Here is a 14414-nt window from a genome sequence, read left to right as displayed (position 1 = left end):
AGCTAATTCCTTTTTCATCTGCTTACAAAATTTAACTTAGAAGGGTTTAAATTAATTACATTACATGTTGTAGATGTTGTGATAGACAACCATTTTTGGCGGTTTGTGTGTCCATACAGCATCTGAATTTATAGCAAACATTATCCTTTCATTTGGATTACATAAAAACAATTTTCAAAAGTAACTCAGGAAGTTGGTGCCTGGTCCAGGCCTAATGCCACTCATTTGGACAGATACAATCTTCACACCAAAATTTTACTCTTGCTAATGGGAGGCGGAGAGCTAAAGTCTTGCTTGTTCATGGAGTGGAATGAGATTAAACCCTTTAAAATGCTGTGTAATGGTCTTAATGAGCCATCTTTAAAAAGCAATTATAGTGCATTTTCAGCAGCCTCTTTCCTGAACAACAGTTGTGATGAGACCATCTCCCACGGTAATGGTTTAATATTATTTCTGAAATCAGCCTTGTTTGAGGAATGCGGCATGAAAACAGGTGTGATTGGTAGTAAACTTATTCCACAATGTGTCTCTTTAAATGATGAAACTATTGCTATTTCCAAAAATTTTTTGCAAAGTCTCCTTTGGGGTGAATTTAATATACAGACACTTCTTTGAAACTCCTTAGTGGTAAGCCTGCTTCCTTAGGCATAGAGGTCGTTTCAGAATGAGGTATGTTAAAATAAATAATATAAAGCAATAATAATAATGGTAATTACAAATCACTCCCAAAGAAAACATTTGTGAAATGGCTCCAAATGTGCATATATTATTTTATTATGTACTTTAAAATGAGATGTAGCATAATACATTCTGTAATAATGAAAGCATATGAATTAACACCTAGAATCATCAATATGGAAATTCCCAAGTTATAAAACAATGTTAGAAATGAGGGAGAAAACACCATTTTTTCGTTACTGCTCTGAGTACCACAGATACAGCCTTGTGTATAATATTACAGACTGTCAAAAAAGACATGAGTTCGCCTGACCCCAACCCCTGCTCCATGTACTAAGGACATGTTGAGCATTTATTGTTTACAAAGCAATGCTGCTGCTTTCCTAGAGGCATAGAATAACACCTAGGGCATTTCTTGAGAGCAAAGCCTGAAGCAATAGATCAAAATGGGGCTCTGACCTTCCTCGCATATTTCTCCTTTGTATCCTGGCACACAGATACAGACTCCCATGATGCAGGTGCCATGGCCAAAGCACGTTGGGTCAATGCATTGTTCTTCTGGAACATCACACTCTGGCCCCTTCCAGCCATTTCGGCAGACACAGTGTCCTTTCTCGTATTCTCCGTTCCCACCACACAGCACAGGGCACGAATCTGAAGGTTGGTAAATGAACTTGTAATGTTCTCATATTGCTTTCAAAATCTCCAAAGAGCAATTCTCTATTGATTCTTGCATAATATTTTAGGCAAAAATTGTATTATTTCTGTCTTACCCTTTATTAAATAGGCACATATTCATGATTACAAACATAGAATTTTCTTCCTATGGGGGTGGGGTAAAGATATTTTGTAAAGATATTCTGCATGAAAAAATTATTTCACATATTTTTCTTTCCATCTCACCATACTCTTAAACTATTACTATTATTCTAAGTTAGAGTTTTTCTTCCTCAAACAAATGTATATTACTTTTAGGAATCAAATCCTGTCTTACTCTATTTTAAAACACCAGCAATCACTTCCATACCCAGCCCCGATTCTTCAAGCTCTGTCATGGTTCTGGGAACCTAGAAAGTACTTTAGGATTCTCTGTTGAATGGAATTCAGCCTAAAGAAACTGAGTATCTGAGAACCTGGAGAGTAAAACGTTAGCAGAGCAGAAACTTCAGGAACACATGGAAAAGGAGCAAAAGACATCTGTAAAATAATAGTTATAAGCTTATAGAAAAACACTGTGTGATTTATCTAAAGGTTTTCAAGGATTAAACTATAGGCAAATCTAGGAAGCAGTCAAGTTTGCTATTTAACTTCTGCCTTTCCAGTCTTTATGTTCTAGGTTATGTCCCTGTTCATGATTTTCCATTCCTTCCAGTTACATTGGTGTGTATAAGCAGTTATCAACTTTGCCCACCTTTTAAAAATATGTATATATATATATATAGAAAATTTTCTTAACTGATGCATAAAAATTGTACATATTTATGGGGTACCAACTGATGTTTCAACACATTTATACATTGTGTAATGTCTAATCAGGACAAATAAATATATCTTCTCGAACATTCAAAATTTGAAAAGGTGAAAACATTCAAAATCCTTTCCTCCTCTATTTTAAATAGAAAAATATATAGTACATTATCTATAGTCATCATATTGATCAACAGAACCCCAGAACTTCTTTTAAAGTCATTCCATTGTGAATTAATTTGTCAAGGAAATACAAGCATCGTATAGTGGTTGAGTCAGACAATTTTGGTGCAAGTCCCAGCTGCTTGGTAACCCTGCATAAGTTACCTGACCTCTCAGTTTACCCATAAAACTGGGATAGTAGTAGATCTTACCCAAAGAGATAACATGAAGTGTTTAGAACAGCATTTGTCATAGTAAGTGCTTTGGGTGGCAGTGGTGTGGTCACTGCTGCCGCAATTAATACTGCTACTACTACTTTTGTTATTAGTACTAAATCCAAGTTCTCAAATGGTATCTATTTCTCTAAATCAATCAGAACCGCAAAGCAATTTTACCTCTAGCACAATCAGGTCCAAGGAATCCTGGGAAACAATGACAATGGCCAGAGATACATTCTCCATTTCCATTGCAATTGGTGGAACAATCATCCATTATTTCTATAGAGGGAAAAAAAAGAAAAAAATGAATAAGCCAGGAGGCTGTAGAGAACACTGAAGAACTATTTTTTAAGTTGCAGGTACTCTTGAGCCTATAGTAGTCTTGCCCTGTGCTGTCTACAGAGCACTTACTGCTCAAAATCAGATGCCAAAGACTTCAGTAAGATGTCACATGCAGGACAAAATTATTAAAAGGATCTGGATTTGCTGAATTGGCTATTTAAGAGTGAAACTAAAAATGAACTTCATCTCTAAAGTGCATAAAGGGTCTAGATGAATTGTATTCTTAAGAGACATTCATGATAAGGCTAAAAATGTACCAGGATTATCAGATATTTCTCAAAAGTAAAACAGGCTTAAAATGCAACCATGAAGACTAGTCTCATTTTTTCAAATTCAGGTCATAGCAAATAAAGTTTCTCCACTAGCAACGTAGAATATTTAATCTACTATCTTGACAGGTTTAATATGATAATCAGTATTTCATTTTCATTAATAAGTGACAATTGGATGCTTTTAAAGTAAGTGTTCATATTAAATTCCCCACCACTAAAAGCACTAGAACCTAAGTATTTTGTTGAGAAATGCTTTCTTGACTGTAAATGCTTATCAGTTCACTGCCACTAATATCTTTTCAATCCATTCTTGAATAGGTTTCTGGGAAAATTAAAAAGACTTCGAAGGTACTCATAGACAGCTATGGTGACACAAAGATGTACAGTGCAACACAACTTTGATAAGTCTGGTGGTAACTTTTCTGAAAAGCGATAATGTTATACAAATGGCCAGACTCCACGAAAGACATTAAAGGTGTTCCCAGGTTAAAATTGTGCTTGAGTATAACAGTGATCAAATTCTATGAATTATTATAGTATTTATGCTTTACTCTTAGATTTTGTCTGTGTGTGGGGTTTTTAAAAAAATCCTCTTGCCATTACTCCATTTTGTAAATGTTGTATACCTAACACTACTATACTAAAAGTTTTATGTTCTGGCCTATTAAACTCACACTTCACTTATGTGCCAATTTTTCCTTTTTCAATCCAAATTATCTGCTTCACCAATTTTCACTTGGATAAGCTATTTTCAATTAGAGGGAGAGATTCTAGGAGGTGGTCCTGGCAACTTTCACTGAACAACAACAGTGAGAATTTATAGTAATGGTAGAAAAATAGCATTTCTGTAACTGTGGTTTGTGCCCACTTGTATGAGCTGTAGGATGCCATGGATATTTAGAATGCAGAAGCCTGGGTTTTAGCTCTAGATTTACTGAACCTGTTTCTAAAGAATGTAGCCTGGTATTCCGCATTTTTAAGATTTTATTTTTAAGTTTTAAGTTTTATTTATTTATTTGAGAGGCAGTATCAGAGAGAGAGAGAGAGAAGGAGAGAGAGAGGTCTTCTATTCACTGGTTAACTTCCCAAATGGCCGCAATGGCTATAGCTGTGCTGATTCAAAGCCAAGGAGCCAGGAGCTTCCTTGAGGTCTCCCATGTGGGTGCAGAGGCACAAGGACTTAGGCCATCTTCTACTGCTTTCCCAAGTCACTAGCAGGGAGCTAGATATTAAATGGACTAGTCGGGAGTCGAACCGGGTGCCCGTATGGGATGCCAGCACCGCAGGTGGAGATTTAACCTACTAGGCCACAGCAGCACCCCTAGTTATGTGCCTTCTAAAAAGTGTCTCGGGTGACCCTTCAAGCACTTACCATATTAAAGCATTCAGAGCCAGTGCTTTAAATACTCAGCTTCAATGGTTAGAGAATTTGTGATCTAGATGTTGGCGTTCTGCCTGGGGCAGAATAAAACAAGAGAAAGAAACTGGTACCTAGTCCATTTGGGGATTCTCAGAAGGTTGAGAATGAATCCAGTTGGCTGTGAGGATAGCCAGCCTATTATCAATCAAAGAGGATTATTTTTCTTGCACCTGTGTGAATACATCAAATTGCCTTTTGCAAGTTTATGATGGTTTTGTTCTCCAACCATTGTGTTGGGAAATGAACTAGAGAAGCAAATGACACGTGATATTTACTGAACTACAATTGGGCTGGCAGGGATTTAACAACTGGCAAAGAGTCAATGATTTTTAACTCATTAAAACTTCAGTTATTTCCAGAAAACTATGAATTTGTAAATACAAGCAATTATGAAAACGCATAGTCAGTTTTAACTCAAAGATGGAATAATTATTTCGCTATTTTCTATTTATCTAGTTTTCTGGTACCAAGCAGTAATGACAGTTCGTAAATATGCACTTGGATTTCCCCTGCTGTGGATGGTCAATAGAAGGCCATAGAGGAAGCTTTCAAAAATAAATAGAGTTGAATTGAATTTCACACTGGATCCTGTTCACAACCTCATGGACTGAGCCTTGTGAGAATGTAACTATTCTGGAAAAATTCTTTAATAAAGTTTGCTTTCAAAATAAATAACCCTATATCTTACTGACTTAGACATAAGAACTATCCCTGAGCCCACACTGTTACCCAGAGAGCAACTCCAGTAATGCAAATGGAAAGGCGAAAAGAGGTTTGGGGAGCTGCTACCTTTACTGGGTGTCTAAAAGACAACTGGGACAGCCTAGAGACTCTAGGAGGAAAACAGCTGCACAGAAAAGCATAAACAAAACTAGTGATACAAATGGAACAGTTTTTCTATTTATGTTGACCTCCAGAAAGCTTTGCTTTCTATCTTTTAAAGCTTACTTCAGAATTACTTCCTAGACTCCAGTCCATTAACATTAATAATAATTTTGAAGTTCTATGTTTAAAACTATATTCTTTTGTTAGAGTAGAAGGCCCCTTAATGTTTGCATCTGCACTGATGATAGGCTTTGTTTCTGGTTGCCCCGCACTGTGGGAAAAGCTAAAGATGAAAAATAGCCTTATGGAATGAGAATAATCTAAATGGTACTCATCACTTGCTGTTGGTGACACTTTCCAAGCCTCAGTTTCCTTATTTGTAATGTAAAAATCTATATAGGTGCTCTGTCATGGTTTTAAGGAGAATCAAGCAAGCTAACTGAATGTAAAGCATCTAATACAGTGCTTGGGGCAGAGTGACAGTTCATAAATGGCATATATTATCAGGTTACAGTGCAGGTTGCCTGAGATAAGGGGATACTGACGTCTCCATTTATACTACTGGAAAATAATATGTATTAATATAAGCCAGCATCTGGCCTATATTATTCATTCAATAGATGTTAGTTATTGATTCTGTCTTGATTCTTGTTAGTAGCAAACCAAACGTAGTTAAGATCAATCAACTTATATCAATATCATCAATAGATGAATAAGCACTATTTAGAACAAATTTATACCAACCTGACTTTGGTTAATCAAATATATTGAACTGTTTTTACTCTGATTCAGATAAAATATACAAATAAAGAATGGGAAGAATTTAGCGTAAATGACTTATATGGCTTTTAATTGTTTTGGAAATGTATCTGACTTTTCTTTGAGTGGAATAATAGGAGAAAATATTTTGTTGCTTCAAAATTTGAGAAATGTGTTTATGTAATCTTATAAAGATAATAGAAAAGTAAAGGAACTGGTTTGCATAAGCAAAAATCATTTAATTTTGGCCTGTCCTACTGAGTGTGTTGACTGACAAGTCAAATTCAAAAAACAAATACTTTGGCTTTTTAAGATGTAAGATAAGTAGAATTTTCCTCTAGGGGAAAAATCATCAGTGCAATTTTATTGCCTTTCTGATTACTTTAGAGGAAGGTTTTTGATAATCTTATGGCTAGAATAATATTTTCTACTGACTCAAGGTCTTCAGCAGCAAGTAAAAATAGAACATAATTGTTATAAAGAGCAGATGGCATATCTATTAACAGTCAACACATCTTTTTAAACATATGGCTGAACAGGTTAACTAAAGGATAAAGTGGTGAGACTTGTGTAAAAAACTGACAGCTGTATAACATTTTCCTTTCTTTTAAAAGATACATGTTTTAGGAAAATTCATAAAACATGATACTGTGTCTATGAGTTGTTTACCCTCAGGACTCTAAAATTGCTAAAAAGCTCAGCTTTATTCACATAAAAGGTCATGGGGGATGAAATTTACCGAAAAATGACAAAACAATTAGATGACTAACTAGGGTGAAAGTAAGTAAGTCTGGAGAGGCATTATATTAAAAAGTACATGTTTTGAAAGGCTCTGAGCACACTGAAAGAGCCACTGTGATGATTTTCAGACTGAAATGTTCTACAGGAAAGAGCTTTGAATGACTCATTATTACACTTAATATTCTTCTCTAAATATTCATAGATTGTATTTTGAAGCCCTAATAGTTCTAGAATCAGTTGTTCTAAATAATAATATTGATGTCAGTTTTTCTTTTTTCAAAGATGTTTATTTTCTTTTGTAATAGAATTTGAATTTACATGGCTCTTCTTGCTCATTCCTTCTTCACTAAAGTTGTTCATCTATGTAGTGTTGCTACTGATATTATCTAGGTAATTCCTATTGGGAACACCCAAAAAGGTGCAATGTAAGTGCCCTAGAACAGCAGCAAACAATGAAGTATTTAAAAGATCTTAATCAGCATTAACAATGTCAGTGGCAACAATATAAACCTTTCTTATAGCAACCCACAATGAACTTAAGGCAGAATGAGCAATACGTTTCTTACTGATTGTGTCTTTCTGGAGTTATACTCTTTCATTTAAAGTAACAGCTTAGGCAGCTTACCAATTGCTGTAGTTAACACAAATACTTGCTCCATCTTTTTTCCATCATTGTAAAATGCCAGATACCAAGGTCCCTGGTCCATATACTCTATGAAACCTGTCTCCTGAAGTGAGGTTAAGATCAGGTTCCGAGGGGAATGCTGGGTATCATCAGAACTCTTGGAGTCCTGCTTGACCAGTTGTTTGCCATCCATTAGTTTGACGAAATCAAACTGGAACAAATACAATCACAGATATGAACCACTAATTTTTATATCTAGGCTGATAAACATCTCTAACTTCAGTTGCCCTGTTTCATATTTCTTTGCCTTGGAGGTGGGCAAAGTGGAAGAGAAGGTTATTAATTCTTAAGCATATTTGAATTCAAGAGTATATTATAAATTCTGAAAAAAAGCTTCATAATATTTATAAATGTTATAAACCTTTCAGTTTGAAAGTATTCAAAATAACCATTTGAAAACAAGCCAAGAAACAGAAAAAGAAATCTCCTGTAGTATTATGCTTGAGAATCTTGACATTTTACTAAAGTATCTGATAGAAGACACTTGAAAACACACATTCTGCTCAGAAATGTTACAGTGACCTTCTTTACAAATTAAGACAGTTTTACAGTTTCTAAAACAATAAATGAACAGTCAAAAATTTGAGAACATTCACCATAATTTACAACTTTTGTTCTAACATAATTGAATATTGAAAGGATACTCTCTCCTAATCAGTGGACAGGCTCAAGATACATGTATCCTTGAACATTTATACATTTTTTAAGAGTAACATTTGAATGGCACTTGAATTCCCTGCATTTTCTGGCCCAGAAGGTAACGATTTTGTAATCATATCTGTTGAGAAAAAAAGCAAGACCCAGATGTTTGAGTCCTTTCAATACGTCCCAGTTGGAGTAGAGCTCCCAATGAGTTTACATAGGGAAGGAGTAAGAGAAAAAAAAGCAAGAGAAATGAAGCGATTAAAATTTGAGGAAGGGTTATGAAAACTAATGAAAACTATAGAAGTTTTACATATTTGAGTTATCATTAATAATAGCAAAGAAAAATTTCTATCTGTAAGATAAAACCTTCCTTTTGGATCGATTTCCCAAAAGTTCTGATTGAGTATATTTCTTCATTGGGAGAAGGGCATATGGATGTACACAACCAGAGAGGTTGTGTGGGCTGTAAAGCTAAGATTAGAGGGTTGGAAACTCATGATCACCCTGTTCCATTATGCAGAGGTCAAATATAAAGAATAATTTCATAAGCTCTCTTTTCTGAATCTGTCCTGATGAATGATATTCTTTATTTCTCTGTGCCACTTATTTTTCATTTGTTTCTGTGCAATTATTCTTGATATTTGTTCATTACAAAAATTTTTCTGCCCTCACCTTTGCCTCCCTTATACTTCACGAGTAACAAATCCTGAACTGTTCAGCCCACTACTCTCAAAACAAGTTCAAGAAAATATTATAATATCAAATACCTGAGTGTGTGTAGGTGGAATATTTCTTCTTCCATAAATTCCCAGCAGAGAGTCCTTAGCTAAGGAAATATTGAATTTCAGATAAATAGGATGGTGGATAGTAATCTGGAAACGCCAGAATAAGCCAGGTGGAATGGTCTGCATGACCTGTGCGCCAATGTCAACTTCTCCAGTGTCTATCGCTCGTCCCTTCTGAAACACTAGTTTGAAAGGTAGAGAAAATTACACATCATATTACTCTTAATTTACAAAGCAATAGTCTTTAGCTTTTCAAAAACAGATATAACAGAACAACTAATTCAGCTGCTTTCTTCCTTCTCACCTATGCTTCCGGCCTTACCCCAGTTAAATATCTTCCAAGGAACTTTCCCTAGCCAATCATTATGCCAATCTCTGCCTTCTCTTAAACTCCTATTATATTTATTTCAATCAATTTGATGCATTTTAGCCACGATTTACTGAGTGCTGTCTCAGTTGCTGCAAGAAATACAAAGGTGAATAAGATACAGTTGCCAATTGTTAAATCAACAATGGGAGTCACTGTGTACCTGCTACCCATGTAGGACCTCTGCCCTTAATGTGTTGTACTATGAGAATGAATGGTAAAACTACTACTCAAACAGTACTCTATACTTTGCATGTCTGTGTGGGTGCAAACTGTTGAATTCTTTACTTAGTATATACTAAGTTGATCTTCTGTATATAAAGATAATTGAAAATGAATCATGATGAAGAATGGGATGGGAGAGGGAGTAGGAGACGGGATGGTTGCGGGTGGGAGGGAGGTTATGGGGGGAAAAACCGCTATAATCCAAAATTGGTACTTTTGAAATTTATATTTATTAAATAAAAGTTGAAAAGAAAAAAAAGCAGATGACAAATAAAAGAAGATAGCAAAGTAAATAGGACAAATACACAAATAGCCATAATATAAAGGAAAATAAGTTCTTTTGGTATTCAAAGGAAGCAAAGATATTTGGTTGAGGATACTTCTTATTCCTAGCTGTCTCTCTCCCCTTTGTTTACTTTGCCTTTGTACTTATTCACATCTAACACACCGCATATTTTATTTATTTGTTGTTTATTGTCTGTTTTCTTGACAGAGTATAATCTCTGTGAGGGCAAGGGCTGAGGCTATTTTCTTCATTGTTTTATCCCCAGTATCAAAAAGAATGTAAACAAATGTAAGCAAAAGAATATATGTGATCAACACATTTTTCAATGAATAAATCAAAAAAGTGTTATTATAGCAAGTGGCATTAAAGATGAGCCTTAGACTAGGAGGGAGGAGATTTCAACACAGTCATTAAGAAGGGTGCTCCACACTGAAAGAACAATTTGAAATGAAACAAAGAGGAGGGGAACTGTAAAGCTAAGGGGTAGGGAATATGTATTTGTTGAGAAGCAGTTAGACACAGGGCTGGAGGGAAAGAATTGTGTCATATTCCATAGGGTCTCAAGTGCCATTCAAGAAGGTTTATATAGTAAATGATGGAAAATCATTAATAGTTTTTAATACATAAGAGGTTTGGGTACATTACAAAAGCTAATCTTGAAGCAGCAATAGGATGAATTAGAGCAGAGAACACAAAGATGATATAGAAATTATAGGTCAATAATTCAGGCGCAATGACATGAAGATCTAAATTTAGGGTGAACCCAAACAGCTCACATAGAAAAAATACATCCTAGTGAAAAACAACTAGGTGTGAATGGATAAAAGGAAGGACACAGGAGAGACAATGCAAAGCAAGATTCTATAGCAGAGTTTCTCAAACTTTAATGTGTACAAGATGGGGTTCTTGTTAGAATACAAATTACAATTCAGTAGGTCGCAACTTGAACATTTCGCTAAGTTCCTAAGTGATGCTTTATTGCAGCCTCCCTTTCTCAAATCCTGAAACATGAGATTCTACAGAATATTACAAGTAGGTACTTAGGAAGGGTCAAAAATGACCCCATGATTATGAGTTTGGAAGTTAGAGAGTGCTGACAGCAGAAACAAGCAACCCAGAAGGAGCTGGTCTGCGAGGGGGTTTGGACAGAGTTTTATTATTTATCATATTTTTAAATTATTTCTGATGTGTTAGTTTAATATATGTTTCTATGGAAGTCTCTGTTATGTGGTAGTGGGGAGGGAAGGGACGCAAGAGGAAGAGAATTAGTTTGCCCTGGTTTTAAGCAAGGAGGATTATACCTCAGGAGGGAAAGTTAAATTTGGCCTCATTTCACACTGCCTTTATATTTTTCAGCCATCAACTCCTTCTCCACACCAAACACAGTTTAAAAACACACATGGTCTCTGTCCTTTGTGTTCACCCGCTATAAAATTAACAGCCCATTAAGAAACACACCTGCGGTGGCTTTATTCAAAGGCCAATGCCTTGCAGCTTTTAACTCCCTAAAATACCTCCATTATTGCTTTTTGTGTTAAGGCCAAGAGTAATAACTATTTTAAGAATGTTCACTGTTAACTGTTAATAATATATTTCAAGTACAATTTTGAACATAATTACGTATTACAGGACACATAATTTTGTGGAATTGACATTTATAATAAAATACGCCCTTTGAGATAATAAATGACCAACTGAGGACTTTATTTTTCACTGGGAAGTTATTTTTTTTTCCATGTGAGACAGAACAATTTGGTTCCCAAAGGGTTGATTATACACTTAACTCTTAAGGTCCTGGGGCTGATAAATGTCTTCAATGATCAGGCAATTAATAGACCATGTTTATGTGGACACCTGTGTTACCAACTTAATGTTCAGTTTATCCAGCTGCTAGCCACTTTAGGGATTTTTAATCACTTCTTAAAATGCATAATTTGGTAATGAAAACAATACTATAAATATAAAATAATTAAAAATATCACAGTTTCAACAAACACAGTTTTTAAGGTGCTAACAGCAGCCTTTAATGAATAGATGCTGCCATTTAAAAGAATCTGGGCAAAATTGTGTGATAGACATTAACCTTATATACAAGCCTTACCAAGTGCCACACAATTTTTTCCTTCATTATAGCATCATATGTTGCATCATCAAGCTATTTAAATGCTATTTGCTAAATCAAAAGAAACTCAAGAAGCTGTGTTATTGGGATTTCCTGGTTATCAGAATTATTACTATATTTTTGGAGCACATCCATAAGTCATTTATAAAAATAATTTTTATAAAACACAGTCTTACCTTTGAGAATTTACATCACAGTTAAGACAAGGTAGGGAAATGGAGATGGCAAAATATGAATGAACATGAGGACTATAATTTAAAAGAAAATAACAAAGCAGATAGGTGTGGTAAATTGGTACTAAAGAGAAACTTGGGGCCTGCCCTGTAGTATAGCAGGTAAAGCTGCTGCCTGCTGTGCTGGTACCCCATATGGATGCCAGTTCGAGTCCCGGCTGCTCCTCTTCTGATCCAGCTCTCTGCTATGGCCTGGGAAAGCTGTAGAAGATGGCCCAAGTCTTTGGGTCCCTGCACCCATGTGGGAGACCTGGAAGAAGCTCCTGGTTCCTGGCTTTGGATAGGCGCAGCTCCATCTTTTGTGGCTAATTGGGGAGTGAACCAGCAGATGGAAGACCTCTCTTTCTGCCTCTCCTTCTCTCTCTGTGTAACTCTGACTTTCAGATAACTAAATAAATCTTAAAAAAAAAAAAACAGAAGAGAAATTCTCACAGTTCGCAGATGAAAAATTTCTCAGCCTCTACGTTTCAGCGCTCTGTGCATCAAAAAGGAAGGTATCTCCCCCTTAGTAATCCACAACAGTAAATAGCCTGTGCCATTTTATCATCTCTAAAAATTAGTTATGGATTATAATATGGTGACTATAAATTCATTTGTTGGTCTATTATTTTTCTTACTGTAGGCCAAATGTGGGAAAATCTAAAGACAATGAAATTACATGCAAAAGTATAATACAAATATTATTTTGAAGAAATTCTAGAATAAGAAAGTATAGTGGATTTAGCCAGACTGAACATTGAGTTTGATCTTATATTTGGGAATTAGAAGTGGTAGAGTTAAAATACTGCACTAGGTTTTGGTTTTTTGTAACATTCATTTTTCAAATAAGTATTATTTTTCATTTGAGAGGCTGAGAGATAAGGGAGAGGGAGAGGGAGAGGGAGAGAGAGGGAGAAATTTAGATAGAGAAGGCTCTCATCCAATGGTTCCTCCCATAATGTGCATAATGGTCTGGGCTGTACCAGGCTGAAGCCAAAAGCACCATCCAGGTCTCCCTTGTGGAGGGCAGGAACCCACTTACTTGAGCCATCACCTGTTATTTCTCAGGGTCTGGAGTGGTAGGAAGCTAGAATTAGGTGTAGAGCCAGGAATCAAACTCAGGCATTCCAACATGGAATGTGGATGTCTTAACAGCTAGGCTAAACACTCATTGCTATTCATGTTTTAATTGTCATTTAATCATTTTTTTTTTACTGAAGCATATAAAAAGACCTAAGAAGACAATATTTTCTAGTAACAACACTTTTACTTGTACAGATTCAGGATGAAATGCAGAGCCATAGATCATATCCAACTGTGCAGTACTGTTGTTATCACAGTCTCACCAATATCCATCAATTTAGTTCAAGCTAAACATCCTCTTTATAGGTTACAACACAGGCATCAACTGCTGAGCAGGAAAAACCAATGGCAGATAGGCTGTGTTGAAGGGCAGCACACTAAGTGATGGTAGCTTAGTTCAAAAAGAAAAGGTCAAGCTACCTAGAAGTTAAAAAAAAAAAAAAAGGCCTGAAATTGATGACAGCTGTTGTATGGATTAACTGTATTATCTAAACAAAGGGTTCCTATTTCTAGACTCAGACACACCTGAACACTAATAACATGATTATCAATAACACTGTCTATATAAAATATGAGGCATACAATATTCTGAACATATATATATATATAAAATTTGTTTTTTCTACTTCATATAGTTAGACATGCTACAACCAAAGAACTCAGTTGAAATTGTTAGAAGATATAAATACAGAACCACTAAGAAGATTCCACTATTAGGACTTTACAAAAGAATACTAGAGTAAAGGCTATAGTATTGTCCATAACAGAAATAAGAGTAGTGCTTTAAAGATGTTTGTGAATTCCATAAGAAGTACCCAAGATTTTTTTGTCCACAGAGAAGAAAAAGACATGCATTAAGAGCATATATTTGTTCTTCACTTCATCCTGGAGCATTTTCAAAATGTTAAAAAGGCATTGGTATGATTCTTCAGTTGAATTAGTTCTAGAGTATCTCATGGTTTAAATATCATCTTCTTGTGTACCTTCAAGTATAATATTAGTTTCACAGTAACAAATCTTTGTAAAACTTAGATATCAGTGCCTGTGGCAAAATGAGGAGGTGAGACCAACACTATTCCCTTTCATGAAAAGCTTTGAAGAAATCAAAAAGCAATAGCAA

At 35.4% G+C, this 14414-nt stretch overlaps 1 protein-coding gene across 1 annotated transcript in view; it reads right to left on the bottom strand.

The window, feature by feature from the left end:
* TENM1 (teneurin transmembrane protein 1) overlaps positions 1-14414 on the bottom strand; it is an 893298-nt gene that overhangs the window by 282635 nt on the left and 596249 nt on the right. The window contains exons 9-12 of the mRNA XM_062183627.1: positions 8982-9181; positions 7510-7720; positions 2703-2804; positions 1138-1332 (exon numbers count right to left, since the gene is read on the bottom strand). Of these exons, the coding sequence (XP_062039611.1) occupies positions 1138-1332; positions 2703-2804; positions 7510-7720; positions 8982-9181 (708 nt within the window). The remainder of the gene's footprint in view (positions 1-1137; positions 1333-2702; positions 2805-7509; positions 7721-8981; positions 9182-14414) is intronic.

This window comes from Lepus europaeus, chromosome X (assembly GCF_033115175.1).
Source record: "Lepus europaeus isolate LE1 chromosome X, mLepTim1.pri, whole genome shotgun sequence".
NCBI lineage: Eukaryota > Metazoa > Chordata > Mammalia > Lagomorpha > Leporidae > Lepus > Lepus europaeus.
Note: the sequence above shows the minus strand (reverse complement) of the source record. Positions and strands in the feature narration are given on the sequence as shown.